The following is a 12,163-nucleotide window of genomic DNA, read 5'->3' as shown; positions in this document are numbered from 1 at the left end:
GGCAACCTTGCTTATGGATGCAAACAAGGTCCAGGTTCCCAGCCTGCAGCCCTGCCCGTGTGGGAGTGTTACACAGGGTAAACACATCAGTGCTGTGATGCTGGACTGTCCTGTGTACCCTGAGCTACACAGAGGTGACACACAGTGACACCAGGCTCTGACACATCTCCCAAAGTCAGACGCTAATTCAGACAGGTGAAGAGGGAAGAGGATAGATCAGTGCACGCATGGATGGACAGGCTGAGAGAGGTCTGGAAGGAGTTCTGGCAGATGTGCGGATCACCTCACTGTCCCCAACCCCCTGGCAATGGAGGCTGCTGTGCAGCACCCAGCACGAGGTGCCAAGGACTTTGCACAGCCCATGGCTTCGTGCTGTCAGCCCTTCCTGTGAGGGCTCCCAGCCTCACACATGCGTGCCACGAAAAGGCCACGAATGAGGATGTTTGGCTGGTTGCTGCCTCCTCCCCCCCACTTTAATGTCACCAAACCCAGCTGCTGCTTTCAACACACGGCCCTTGGCAGGAGGCAAAGGGAAGCAGGCCGATGGGTAGAGCTGCCAGAGGCGCTGTGGGAAGCCAAGAGCAGAGGCAGGGCGAGGCAGCATGAGTGAGATTCTCCACAAATCCAGCCTTCCTTCGGCACAGCCGGCATCTCCAGAGGGTCCTGCCGAGCACCCACCCAGCCCCAAGCCTCCTGCTGCTCTACAACCTGCTCAGCCAGGAGATGGACACATCCCTCCTTCCTTCCTACTCCTCCAAGTGCTTTCCCTCTCTTCCCTTCTCCGTATGTGGGAGATGTTCTCCCTGGCTCTGTTTCTTTTCCAGTCAGAAGCTAGTCATCCACAGGGAGGTCACATGTTGTTGCCAAGGGAAGCAATAAATTTAGGCAAATAAAAGATAAAAGAACACAGCCAGATTATTGTAAGACAAGGGTAATGCTTTGAGCTTCATGGCTCTTCATGGACCCAGGCACATGGACATCACTGCTGGTGGACCCTTCTGCTTGGCACGTGATGTGTTCTTGCTCCTGCCAAGGATTCTGGGCTCTGCTCAGCTACACTACCTGCAGGGTACCCTTCTACCACATTTAAATAATCCAGTCAGTAGTTTAAATACGCAAAACACACTACACAATCTAGCAAACCGAGATTTTTTGAGAATTTGGAACTGCTTCATCCTGGCTGCTGCAGCTTGGGAGGACAGGGATGGGGTCACCCTTGCCTCTACCCCAAAATGGCCATGTCTCAGGGTGATGAGGTGATCCTTGTGTTGCACAGCAGGCCGCGGCTCTCAGGCCTTTTCCATCAGGCAGTTTGTTATGAAAATGTTAACGCACAGGCTGTCGTCATCTGGCAGCACCACCGCCTGCCTTATGAAATAACTCAGTGTGACAGTTCTGCTTGCTCGCAGGCAGGCCCATGTCTGGCTTCTAATCTGGCATCAGAAAGCGCTCCCCTTCCTTGAGCTGCAGACTAATACTAAATGTTTCATTTGCATTACTCCAGATAACGCGCTGGAGAGCGTGGGGAGAAGGGGATGGCAGCCAAGCTCCTCCAGGAACCCACACGTGGAGCATTGCAGCAACCCCGCCACACCGGATCTGTTCACTGCGCTTGCCGCCGGCACCGCGGCCCTGCCGGAATTTAGATTTCATTCCCAACGTCAGCCAGCGTTTATGAGCTCCGCGGATCGGCCTGCACGACGCCCCAGTGACAGATCACCAGGGACTTTCTTCCCGTGGCATCAAAAGCAAAAAGTCACGAGGATAACACAGAATTGCTCCGGGCCCAGCATCTGCTCAGCTGCAAAGGTCTTGGTGACTTCCCAGGCATATGTTGGCTGGCATGGAACTGGAGCAAGGCTCCCTGAACAGCCCACAGGACGCAGGCAGCAGGGATTAAGCTAATGCTGTGTGGAGATGCTAATACAATAAGGGTTCTTTGATGCATTAGCTGGAATCATGAGACCAGCTCTGAGATGTCATTGCCTGGCAGCCGTAGGGAGTGCCAGCCGGGAGCTCTCGGTAGAGAAGGAGCCTGTCTCCTGCTGCCAGCCCCAAAGCTGCTGTGGGGTAGGGAAAGTGCAGTGAGCCCTCCCTATTCTGGTGAGAGCTTGTTTGGGAACAGCACGCAACCTCTGTTGGTGAATCCAAGGACAGCTGAGGGAACAACGGTTATTTTAACAGGGCTAACACTTCTCCTTGATTTTTCCAGAAGCTGCAAAGCTGTGGATGCCAAGGGGATGCTCAGAACCACAGGGTCACATCTTACCCCAGTGGAGTCTCCGTGGAGACTTGTAGGACTTGGGTTTTGCTATAAAAAGTGTTGCAAAACCAGATGAGGTCAATGACAACGGTTTGTGTCGGTTCCAGCAGACACTTTCATCTCCCGTATCAGCTTTGTACCCACAGAGCTGCAGGGCCTGATCCTATCCTAACCCCAGCGCCAGCAGGGAAAGCTCCATCCTGCTCAGCACATTTGTGTCACTGAAAAACCAGCATCAAGCACCAGCGGAAGAGGTGGGCGAGGGTCCATGAGTGTTCCCAAACCTCACACAGTGCCCTGAGGGACACAAACTCCCTCACAGCATGGAGGAGGACCCCAAAGCCTTTCCATGGCACCTCACAGGCAGGGAAAACCCCCCACATGGCACCATGAGGGTCCCAAAGGCCCACAGGGCTCCATGGGGGGATCAAACGTCCACAGGGCTTCATGAGGGGACAAAATGTCCCCAGGAATCCATGGCGGTCTCAAAACTCCACATGGTTCCATGAAGGTCCCAAACTTCCACAAGCCTCGATGCAAGGACCAAACCCCCACCAGGGCTCCATGAGGGGACCAAACCCCCCACCAGGGCTTCATAAGGGGACAAAACGCCCCCAGGAATCCATGGTGGGGATGGGGGGGGGTCTCAAAACTCCACATGGTTCCACGAGGGTCCCAAACTTCCACAGCCCTCGATGCGGGGACCAAACCCCCAAACTGCTCCGTGAGGGGACCAAAGCCCCACAGTGCTCCGTGACGGGACCAAATCCCCATAAGGGGTCCGTGAGGGGACCAAACCCCCACAGTACTCTGTGAGGGGACCAAACCCCCACACTGCTCTGTGAGGGGACCAAAGCCCCATAAGGGGTCCGTGAGGGGACCAAAACCCACAGTGCTCCATGAAGGGACAAAATCCCCATAAGGGTCCGTGAGGGGACCAAAGCCCCACGCTGCTCCATGAGGGGACCAAAGCCCCATAAGGGTCCCAAAGCCCCACAGGGTTCCGTGAGGAAACCAACCGCCCTCCTCCCCTCGCCATGGCCACCGCGGCCCGCCCAGCAGCCTGAGGAATGCCCGCTCCACAGCGAACATTCCCCGCTCGCCCGTCCCGCCCCGCCGAGGGAGCGGCGGGGCGGGCCGGGCCGCCCACATAAGGCGGGCTCAGCACGGCCTGCCCGGGGAGGAGGTAGCGGTGGCGGCTGATCCGGGTGGAGCCGTCATGGAGATGGGGTGGCTGCTATGGGGCACGGCCGTGCTGCTGCTGCTCCACGTCCTCATGGAGCTCAGCCCCACCGTCAACTTCGCGCTGCGCATCGGCTTCTACTGCGTGCTGTGCCTGGTGGTCTCGGCGCTGGCGGCCGTAGCCTGCCTGCTGGTCAACGGCGGCCGCACCGTCAAGAACATGAGGTGAGGGGGGAACGGGCGCTGGGGACAGCGGTGTCACCCCCCCGCCGCTGCCCGGAGCCCCTGGGGTGGTGGCGGCCTCTGTCACATCGGTGTCAGCGCAGCCCCGGAGGTCCCCTCTTGGCTCAGAGGTGGCTGTCCTGGCAGAGCCCTCGGCAAGGCACGTCTGGGGATGAAGCGCCTGGAAGGTGGCGGTGGTGGCTCTTTTAGGGAAAGCTGCATGAGAGCAGTGTTTGTTGAGAGTTGGCAGGGCACTGGAGCAGGCTGTCCGGGGAGCGTGAGGAATCTACCTGTCTGGAGACATTCCAAACACACCCGTGTCACTGGGTGACCCTGCCGTGGCAGATGGAGCTGATCTCTAGAAGGTTCCTTTTGCTTCTAATAGTTGGGTGGTTGTGTTTGGGGTGTTTCCTACCCCAGGAGCAGAGGCTGGCAGGCTGTGTGCCATGTGCTGCCAGGGCACAGCTCTCCTGCAGCTGCTGTCCTGCCCTGTGTCCCCTGACAGGACACCTGTGGCAAGGGCTGCTGTCATCCAGCACCTCCTCTCCATGCCAAGGTACATTCTAAGGGCAGAGCTGGCACTTCTGCTGGCAGCACAGGACAGCTCATTTCCTGGTTTTGCTCTCCCCTAGGCAGCTTTTTACCTCTGCTGAGCATGTCATATGGATGCAAGGGAAAGCGGAGCCTTAACATCCTTTAGGGTTAAAGGTTGGCAGCATCTGAGCAGGTGGAGCTGGACTTTGCTTTGCAGTGTGGCTTTCACACGTAGCACTCAGGGCGGAGGGAGCAGGCACAGGGCACTGATGTGCTGCCTTGAGGGCTGTGCCCTGCTGGTCCCAGCTGGTGCCGTGGCCCCAGGCAGTCTGCTCTGCCACTTCCAGCCTGGCTCTCTCTCCAGCTTTGGTCGCCTTTGCTCACTCAGGAGCAGCTTTCCAATGCTCAGCCAGCTCTGCAGCTGGGAGAATTTATTATGTCAGTGATGGAGACACTATCCTTTTATTTCCCCCCAAAATAAACCCTCTAAATTTTCTGTAAACTTCAAGGAATTATTTGGGAACAAGAACTTACATTGGATAACTCCTCATGCTGAAACCCAGGGCTGAATTTTGGCCAGAACCACCCTTTTCCTGTAACTTAAGCCTGTTGTTTTCTTGTAGTGGCACTGGCTGAAGATCCTGGTGATGTATCCCAGCCCCTGGGAGGTCCATGGCTGAGGTGGTCCAGTGAATTCCTTATTTCTCCAACATCCCAGGCTGCTTATTCCAGCTTGGGAAAGGGGGCTGGAGCAGAGCATGTGCTGGTGGACAGACAGAGATAATGGTGTTGTTGCCTGGTGCAGAACACCCCGTTCTTGCAGTGCTGCTGGCTCCAGTGTCAAGCTGGTGTGATTTGGAAGAGGTTACCCGGGCTGTCTGATAGAGATAGAACTGTTTATCTGTGGTAAAACATCTTGCACGAGCTTCCAATCTGGTAAGCAGATTTCAGTAGTCCTTGAAAATCAGAGTATCCTAAACAAGCCTCTGTGACTGGCTGTGGAGCAGAGCACGTGAATCTGGGGGCTGCTGGCTTTCATACTCAGACTGTTAGGGATCCACTGAAAAGTCCTATTCCCTGTCATTTTTGTGCTCCTTGTGTCTGGCAATAAGTGCTCTGGTTTTAGAGCTCTCTGCAGCTGTGGCTGCACCACGTCTGGGTCGTTGATTCTGGCAGAGAAGCCGCTTGTGTGGTCGGAGGGGACTCAGATCCATCCTTTAACCCTGTGCGTGACGTGGCCAGCCCAGCAGGTCACCCCTGCTCTTTGCCTGCTCTGAGCTCTGCCCCTTTGCCTCTTTCAGTGGCTCACGCCACATCTTGTGCAAGGAAAGTCTGTCCCCGGGCTGGCAGGAGGAAGCTGGATGGTTGCTCTTGAGTAATGTGTAACCAGCCTCTCCCAGCAGCCACTGAGCTCTGTGACTTCCAGAGCGGTGACCTCTTTTTCGGTTGGCAGTCAGAAGGGAGGAGAAGTGTGATTTAGGTCACCCTGGTGGCCTGGCATCTCCCATGACCTCTCTGGTTCGTGTCACCCTGCCTCTTCTCACCTGTAACCCCATCTCTTCACCTGGACTGCACCCCTGTAACCTTGGAGTGGGCTGTGGAGCTCGGGAGCTCTGTATTCCTGTGTCCTTTCCCTGGCTGTGGCTCTTTGCAGCAAGTTGAAATGAGGACTGATAGCAGTGTCACCTCGGGCCATTGGCCTGGCCTGAACTCCAGTGTCACAGCCAGCTCGGGTGGTCTGCATGGGAGGATACCCCACAGAGATGTGAACACTGCTGTGGGTAGGAGCAAGCTGAGGGAAGTACTGTGGCTCAAGAGTTTATGGAGACTTTTGGAGAGCAGCAGCTGGGAGCTGCTGCCAAGCCAGGATGAGATGCTGTCCAGGTGCTCACCTCCCACCTGAGTGACAAGGATGCTTCCCAGCAGGATGATGCTGCACAGTTCCCAAGCTGGACCCTGTGGTGGGGACAAAGCTGGCTGTCCCTCAATCTCCTGCTGCAGGAAGGAAAGCTCCATCCCCTGGCTGCCTGGCCCTGAGGCAGGACATCCAGGTGCTTGCTGGAGGTCAGGTCAGCTTGAATCAGCTCTAGGGGAGAGCAGAGCCACGCTGGTGGCTGTTCCTGGGAGCCTTGTTCACGTGCAGGCTCCTCTGCCACCTGTCCTGGTAAATGGCTGTTCCCTTGCCCAAAATAGCCCCTGTGTTCTGCCAACTTCTGCCCATGTCCTTTGGCCTAGCTGGAAAGTCCCCAAGTCCCCAGGTCAGGGGGTGGCATAGATGGGCCCTGCTTCCGTGGGCTGACAAGGGCATGGAAATGTGCTCCAGTGCTGGCATGGCTGAGTGGAGCTGCTGGAGTGTCCCAGCTGGGAAAAGCTGGGAGCTCTGTCAGACCTGTAGATCCACTGGGGAAGGGCAAAAGCTTGAGCATGGGCTTGCTTGGGGGCACCCATCCTCTGCCAAGCCACGTGGGGAGCATCCTGTATGCTGCCTGCATCCTTGCCTTGTGCAGGGAAGTGTTTCTCACCTTCATTCCCCTCCTTCCTTGGGCACCCCAGGTTTGTTCATGTCACTGAGCACCATCTTCCAGCACTGCAAGGAGCAGACCTGGCAGAGCCTTCCTTGGGTGTCGGGTGTGCTGGGGAGTGGCAGCTCCTGGGAGAATTGTTTGAACAACTTGTGGGGCCCTGCTGCTTGCAGGAGGAAGAGCCTGGTAGCACCAGGGCAGCCATGGCACTGAACAGAGCATGTGGGACCATGCAGGGCAGACACCTAGGTGGACCACAGCACAAATAAGACTGGAGGTTCTCTGTCCTACAGCTCTTCTTGTCTCCTTCCACCCCCACTGGGTACAGCAGCCCCTGCCCTCTCTGCTCTGCTGCTGACTGCATTTTTTCTTCTGCAGAATCATCAAAGCTTTTGTCAGGACCTTCAAGTATTTCTTCGGCCTGAGGTTTGAGGTGAAAGGACTGGAGAACTTCAAGGTGGAGGGCCCTGCTCTCATTGTGTCCAACCATCAGAGCGTCCTCGACATGATGGGTGAGGAGCTGGTGGAAGGGAGGAGAACATTTCTCCTGCTCTCCATTGGGAGGAGTCCTGCTTCTACCTCCTGGACAAGCAGCCCCGGTGCTGGCTGTGGGAAGGGTCTCCTGTCACTCTGAGCAATCCCACACCTGTGCAGCACCCCAGGTTCTGCTGTCCTTGAGGTGCTGGCCCAGCACATGTGCCAGTGGCCCTGCTGGACTCCCTGGGGCTGGGGAATCAGCTGCCTCTGGGGGTGTCCTGCTGTCACCTGCAGCCACCCTGCCCTACTAATTCTGCTGTGTGCCAAGCCTCCTGCTCTCAGAAGCCAGGAGAGAAGCCAGGCACCAGCCCCTGGTGCCCCTGTCCTTGTCCTGTCCTTGTCCCAGGGGTGACTGCTGGGTCTTGCCCTCTGCCATCCCATTAGGGCTGATGGAGGTCCTGCCCGACAACTGTGTCCAGGTGGGCAAGAAGGAGCTGATGTACATGGGCAGCGTGGGGCTCATCATGTACCTTGGTGGCGTCATCTTCATCAACAGGAAGAGCACCAGCAGTGCCAAGATGGTGATGTCAGAGGTGGCCAAGACTATGGTGGCTGAGAATGTGAGTGTCACTGTGGAGCTGGGTGGGGTGGCATGGGGGCATTGTGGCACTCCTGGTGCTGGCTCAGCTTGGCAGAGCTGGCTGGTGTCTCCCACCACTGCAAGTGGATTTCTGGAGCAGAGCCTTGTCTCTCCATGTGCAGATGAAGGTGTGGATATATCCAGAGGGCACAAGGAACTGCACTGGGGATTTGCTGCCATTCAAGAAAGGAGCATTTCACCTCGCTGTCCAGGCACAGGTAACAGTGCTTTGCCCTTGCATGGGAACCCTGAGTGCTTTTGCAGTGGCACTGCACACTGATCATGCAGTATGTGGTTCGTTTGCTCTCAGATGAGCTGTGTTCCCAGGTAACACCTACTCAGGTAAACCACTGGTGTCAGAAGTGCTGCCCTGCAGCAGCCAAGAGCCTTTTCCATCCCCTCTGGGAATGAGCTGACCCTGGGCATGAGTGGCTGTAGACAGTGGAGAATTGCCCTGTCCTCTCTCCTGCCTGCCTCAGTCCTGCTGTCCCCTCTGGAAGGAGGAGTGTGAGGGACAGGCACCCTTGATCCCTATCTCCAGGCTTTCCTGGCAGCATGGCAGGGCAATGCCTGTGCCCAAGGGTTTCTGGGGTCATGGCTGCAGCCCAGAGCTCGCTCCTGGCAGGGAGCCCAGTGAGTCCTTTCCTGGGGAAGCCCAAAGCTGTTGATTCAGTTCTCAATCCCCCAGGTTGCAATAGTGTAGAGATGATTCAGGATTGTTAATTCTTGTGCTTTAGAGCAACATCTGGGCTTGCTCTGTGTGAAAATAGCTGCTGCCTCCCTGGCAGCCATATGGCAGTTCTTGGTATGTCTTTTCTCTCCAAAATGACAGCATCCACGAGCAGTTAGTGGGGGAGCAGGCAAACAGCTTCAGCCAGCCAGAGCTGTCTCAGGAGCAGGGTGTTTGCCTGGGCACAGTGCTGGGGCAGTGTGCCAGAGACTGGGATGACTCGAAGCCTCAGGGGAAACTCGTTTCCCCAGGAGAGGTGTTACAGCAGGGATTTTGGGAAAGATATGCCAGCTCTCTCACTGGGTTCATTTGGCCAAGCCCAGGGCGTAGGCTCTGTGATACCATCCTCATTCCTGCCTGGATGATGCAGCCAAGGCAGAGCCTGGCAGCTGCTGGGAGGAAAGGATGACAAGGAACTGGTCCCTGCCTCTGCTACACCCCCCTGAGTCACCGACTGTAGATCCTGGCTGTATTATCAGCACTGGAACAACAGCTCTGCCTGCCCTCCTGGCCCTGTGTCTGTCTGAAGCTGCCCCGGGAGCAATTGATGATTGGTGACTCCTTTTCTTAGAAACTGAAAGCAGAGCAGCCACCCTGCCCCAGACACGTGCCTGTACAGCAGGCAAGGCCTTTCAGAACAGCTAGCCTGCAGTGTTTGATTGCAGGACAGAAAATACCTGGGGTTTGAAGCCTCACTTGGGTCGAGGAGCCCTAAAAGCCGGTGCAGAGCAGAGGCTGGAGTGGAACTTGGCCCTGGTTTCTTGAGTATCCCTGTGCCTTGAGTTTTTGGGGAGTGGTTTTGATTCCATTTGACTGCTGATTGTTCCAGCCTTTGGAAGTGGGTGTTGTTTGTGGGGCTGTGTGTGCCCTGTGTGTCTGAGAGCCAGGCCAGGTCAGCTTTGCTGTGTGGGATTTGCTGCCTGTCTCCGGCCTGCCCTGAGCTGCTGAAGTGCCAGTAACTCCTCTTTTTCTTCCCTTCCCCTAGGTCCCAGTGATCCCTGTGGTGTATTCCTCCTTCACCTCCTTCTATAACCCAAAGACAAAGCTGTTTACATCAGGTAACAAAGAGTCACTTGGAGACAGGGTTGCTGTTGTCCCGTGTGGAGATCTGGCTCACAAGGGTGTGGGAGGGAAGCAGAGCTGGGGTGAACAGGAGGAGCCCTGCTGGGAGATGTTTGGAGGCAGTTCAAAGCACTTGGCACCAGAGCCTGGGCTGGGTTAGCTCAGGAAGGGCTTTAATTAAATACATTGAGGGATGTTTTCATTAAAAATTGGTTACCACCTCCTGCTCTGGGCAGGCTCTGGCTGGGATGGCAGTTTGGGTCACAGGGGGATTATTCTGGGTGGCACAGCTGTTGGAGCTGGGATCTAACTCTGCCTGTGCTCCAGGGGTGGATGCCTGAAGCCCTGGAAGAGGTTGAGGGCTGTGCTGGGGCTGTCCAAGGTGGGGAACAGGGTAGGGAACAGAGCCCCTGTGGTGTGTGGGTTTCTCACAGGCTCCTCTCTCGTCCCCAGGTAAAATCAAGGTTGAGGTTCTGCCTCCAATAGAGACCAAAGGGCTGACGTCAGACGATGTCACCGACCTCTCTGACAGATGCTTCAGCACCATGAGGGAGACCCTCTTCAGGCTGTCAGGCCATCCAGGCCAGGCAAAGGACTCATCCTAGAGGCTTCTCCAGTGGTGTCACCGTGTGGTGGTGGCTGAAGGGACCTGTCTGTTCTTGCCAAATACTGAAGGATTTTCTTCTCCTCTGCAGTGATTTCTAACTCTTGGGAGCACCACAGACTGGCACACACAGGGTGTCAAGCCAGCACTAAGGTTCCCCTCTGAGTGGATTTCTCTTATGGGTTCATTTTCTCACTTTGAAATATCTCCTTTTTCTGAATTTCTCAGGCATCAAACTTGTGCTACCAAAGGGCTCAATGACTAGAGAGGGGAGTTCCCCGAGCTCTTGCAGCTAGCTTGGGGTGACAGCAAAAACCTGCCTGGAGCCTGAGCTCTGCCTCATGTGACTGTCCCTGCACCTGTGCTCCTGCAGGCTCAGCTCGCGAGGTGGCCCTGTGATGTCCCAGGTGGAAACCACCAGGCAGCAGTTTGTATCAGCACAACCTTGATGCTCAAACAGGGCTGAGAACTGGCTGAAAATCCAGATTTTGGCTTTTCAGCAGTGCCAGGAGTGTGGTGTCCTCCCTGGACAGCCCAGAGCACTCCCACCCACCAGTGGGACACACAGGCCTGTCCCCTTGAGATGCCCTTGTGTCACAACAGCATCACGTTGGGAAACTGCTGCCAGCTCCCCGCCGTGGTGGTGGCTCAGCCTGGTCACATCCCGGTGCCTGCAATGCCCCTTATGGAGGCAAAGGGCTCTGTCGTGCTCGTTTTGTCACTTGTCATGGTCAGCACTGGCCGAAAGATGGTGCCTGTCCCGCGTCTCTGCTGATCTGCGGGGCGGAGCTGCTGCTCTCCGAGGCCTGTGAAACCCCTGCAGAGCCACAGGGTGGGTGAGCTGCAGCTGGAACGGGGCTGGGAAGGCTTGGAAGGCTTGAGCTCCCCCTTTGTGGGGCATAAACCCCTTTCCCAGTCAGATAAAAGGGGTTCCTCTGTGCCTTGGGGTGATGGACCAACAGAGCTCCTGGATCCCTCACCGGGAGCTGTGGAATGTTGATGCCCTTGGAGGCTGGGTCAGGTCCATGGTTCCTGTAGCTTTAGCTCTTCTGTTCATGGCACAGGGGACCTTGGGATAAGCCAGCTGGGGCTACTCAGGTAAGCAGCACACGCAGCTCCTGCAGCCTGCATTGGTGGAGTTGTGTTTATCTGGCATTTTGGGGCTAAAGGCTCAGCTGGGAAAGGCAGGGAGCTCCATGGAAGGAGCCCTTGGGCTGAGCTGGTGCTGCCAGGGGCTTCATCAGAGGGGCCTTACAGTACAGACTCAGGGGATGGGAAAGGTCAGGGTGGGAGGATGGGAACCAAACCAGCACTTTGTGAGAGTGGCAGATAAAGGGCTGCCATGGAGGGTCAACCCAGGAGGGCCCTGGGAGGGCTCCTGGGGAGGGGAACCATGTCTGACTCCTCCTGAGAGGAGGGAGCAGTGCCTCTATGTGCAGTTGTCTGCTGTTCGCTTTTAATTGGTCTGAGAACGTTGTGTGCTTTACAAAAAATCAACAACAAAAAAGAAATTATACCTTTGGTTATTTAAATAAAGGAGCCTCCTTGTCTTGTGTGGGTGCTGAGGGAGGAGGATGTGGGGTGCTGAGCCCTGAGCTCTTGCAGGAGGTGGGTTTGGTGATGGAGGGGCAGGGGAGGTCCTTGTCCCCACCCTGTGCCCCCCAGGCAGGAGGGCTGTGCTTCACCCAGCCTCACTGGTGAGGCATCATCCTGACTCCAGGGGTCCTGGAGAGCAGAACAGGAGCTGCAGGGATGGGCACCCACTCCTGTACCTGGCTCTGCAGTACCAGGGTACCTGTCCCCTGCTGTGACACCTGGCTTGGGGCTGCAGGGACTTGTCCTCCTTCTCCCTGTGACAGTAAGCACAGGGAGCATGGGGAAGCAGCAGCCCTGCCTGGGCCAGGTCTGTGCTCCACAGCCAGCCCTG

At 56.5% G+C, this 12,163-nt stretch overlaps 1 protein-coding gene across 1 annotated transcript; it reads left to right on the top strand.

The window, feature by feature from the left end:
- The first annotated feature begins 1,008 nt into the window (after positions 1-1,008).
- Positions 1,009-11,785, top strand: AGPAT2 (1-acylglycerol-3-phosphate O-acyltransferase 2). Its single transcript, XM_053962119.1, has 6 exons — positions 1,009-3,670; positions 7,102-7,235; positions 7,645-7,820; positions 7,963-8,058; positions 9,556-9,628; positions 10,086-11,785. The coding sequence occupies exons 1-6, from the start codon at positions 3,483-3,485 to the stop codon at positions 10,235-10,237; spliced, it is 819 nt and encodes a 272-aa protein (XP_053818094.1). The 5' UTR covers positions 1,009-3,482; the 3' UTR covers positions 10,238-11,785.
- Positions 11,786-12,163: the final 378 nt, after the last annotated feature.

The sequence above is a fragment of the Vidua chalybeata genome, chromosome 21 (assembly GCF_026979565.1).
Source record: "Vidua chalybeata isolate OUT-0048 chromosome 21, bVidCha1 merged haplotype, whole genome shotgun sequence".
Classification (NCBI taxonomy): domain Eukaryota; kingdom Metazoa; phylum Chordata; class Aves; order Passeriformes; family Viduidae; genus Vidua; species Vidua chalybeata.
Note: the sequence above shows the minus strand (reverse complement) of the source record. Positions and strands in the feature narration are given on the sequence as shown.

Coding starts and splice junctions, on each gene's coding strand:
- AGPAT2 (XM_053962119.1), top strand. CDS start 3,483: ATGGAGATGGGGTGGCTGCTATGGGGCACGGCCGTGCTGCTGCTGCTC. Junction 7,236..7,644: donor GAGCGTCCTCGACATGATGG/GTGAGGAGCTGG, acceptor CCATCCCATTAG/GGCTGATGGAGGTCCTGCCC. Junction 7,821..7,962: donor AGACTATGGTGGCTGAGAAT/GTGAGTGTCACT, acceptor CTCCATGTGCAG/ATGAAGGTGTGGATATATCC.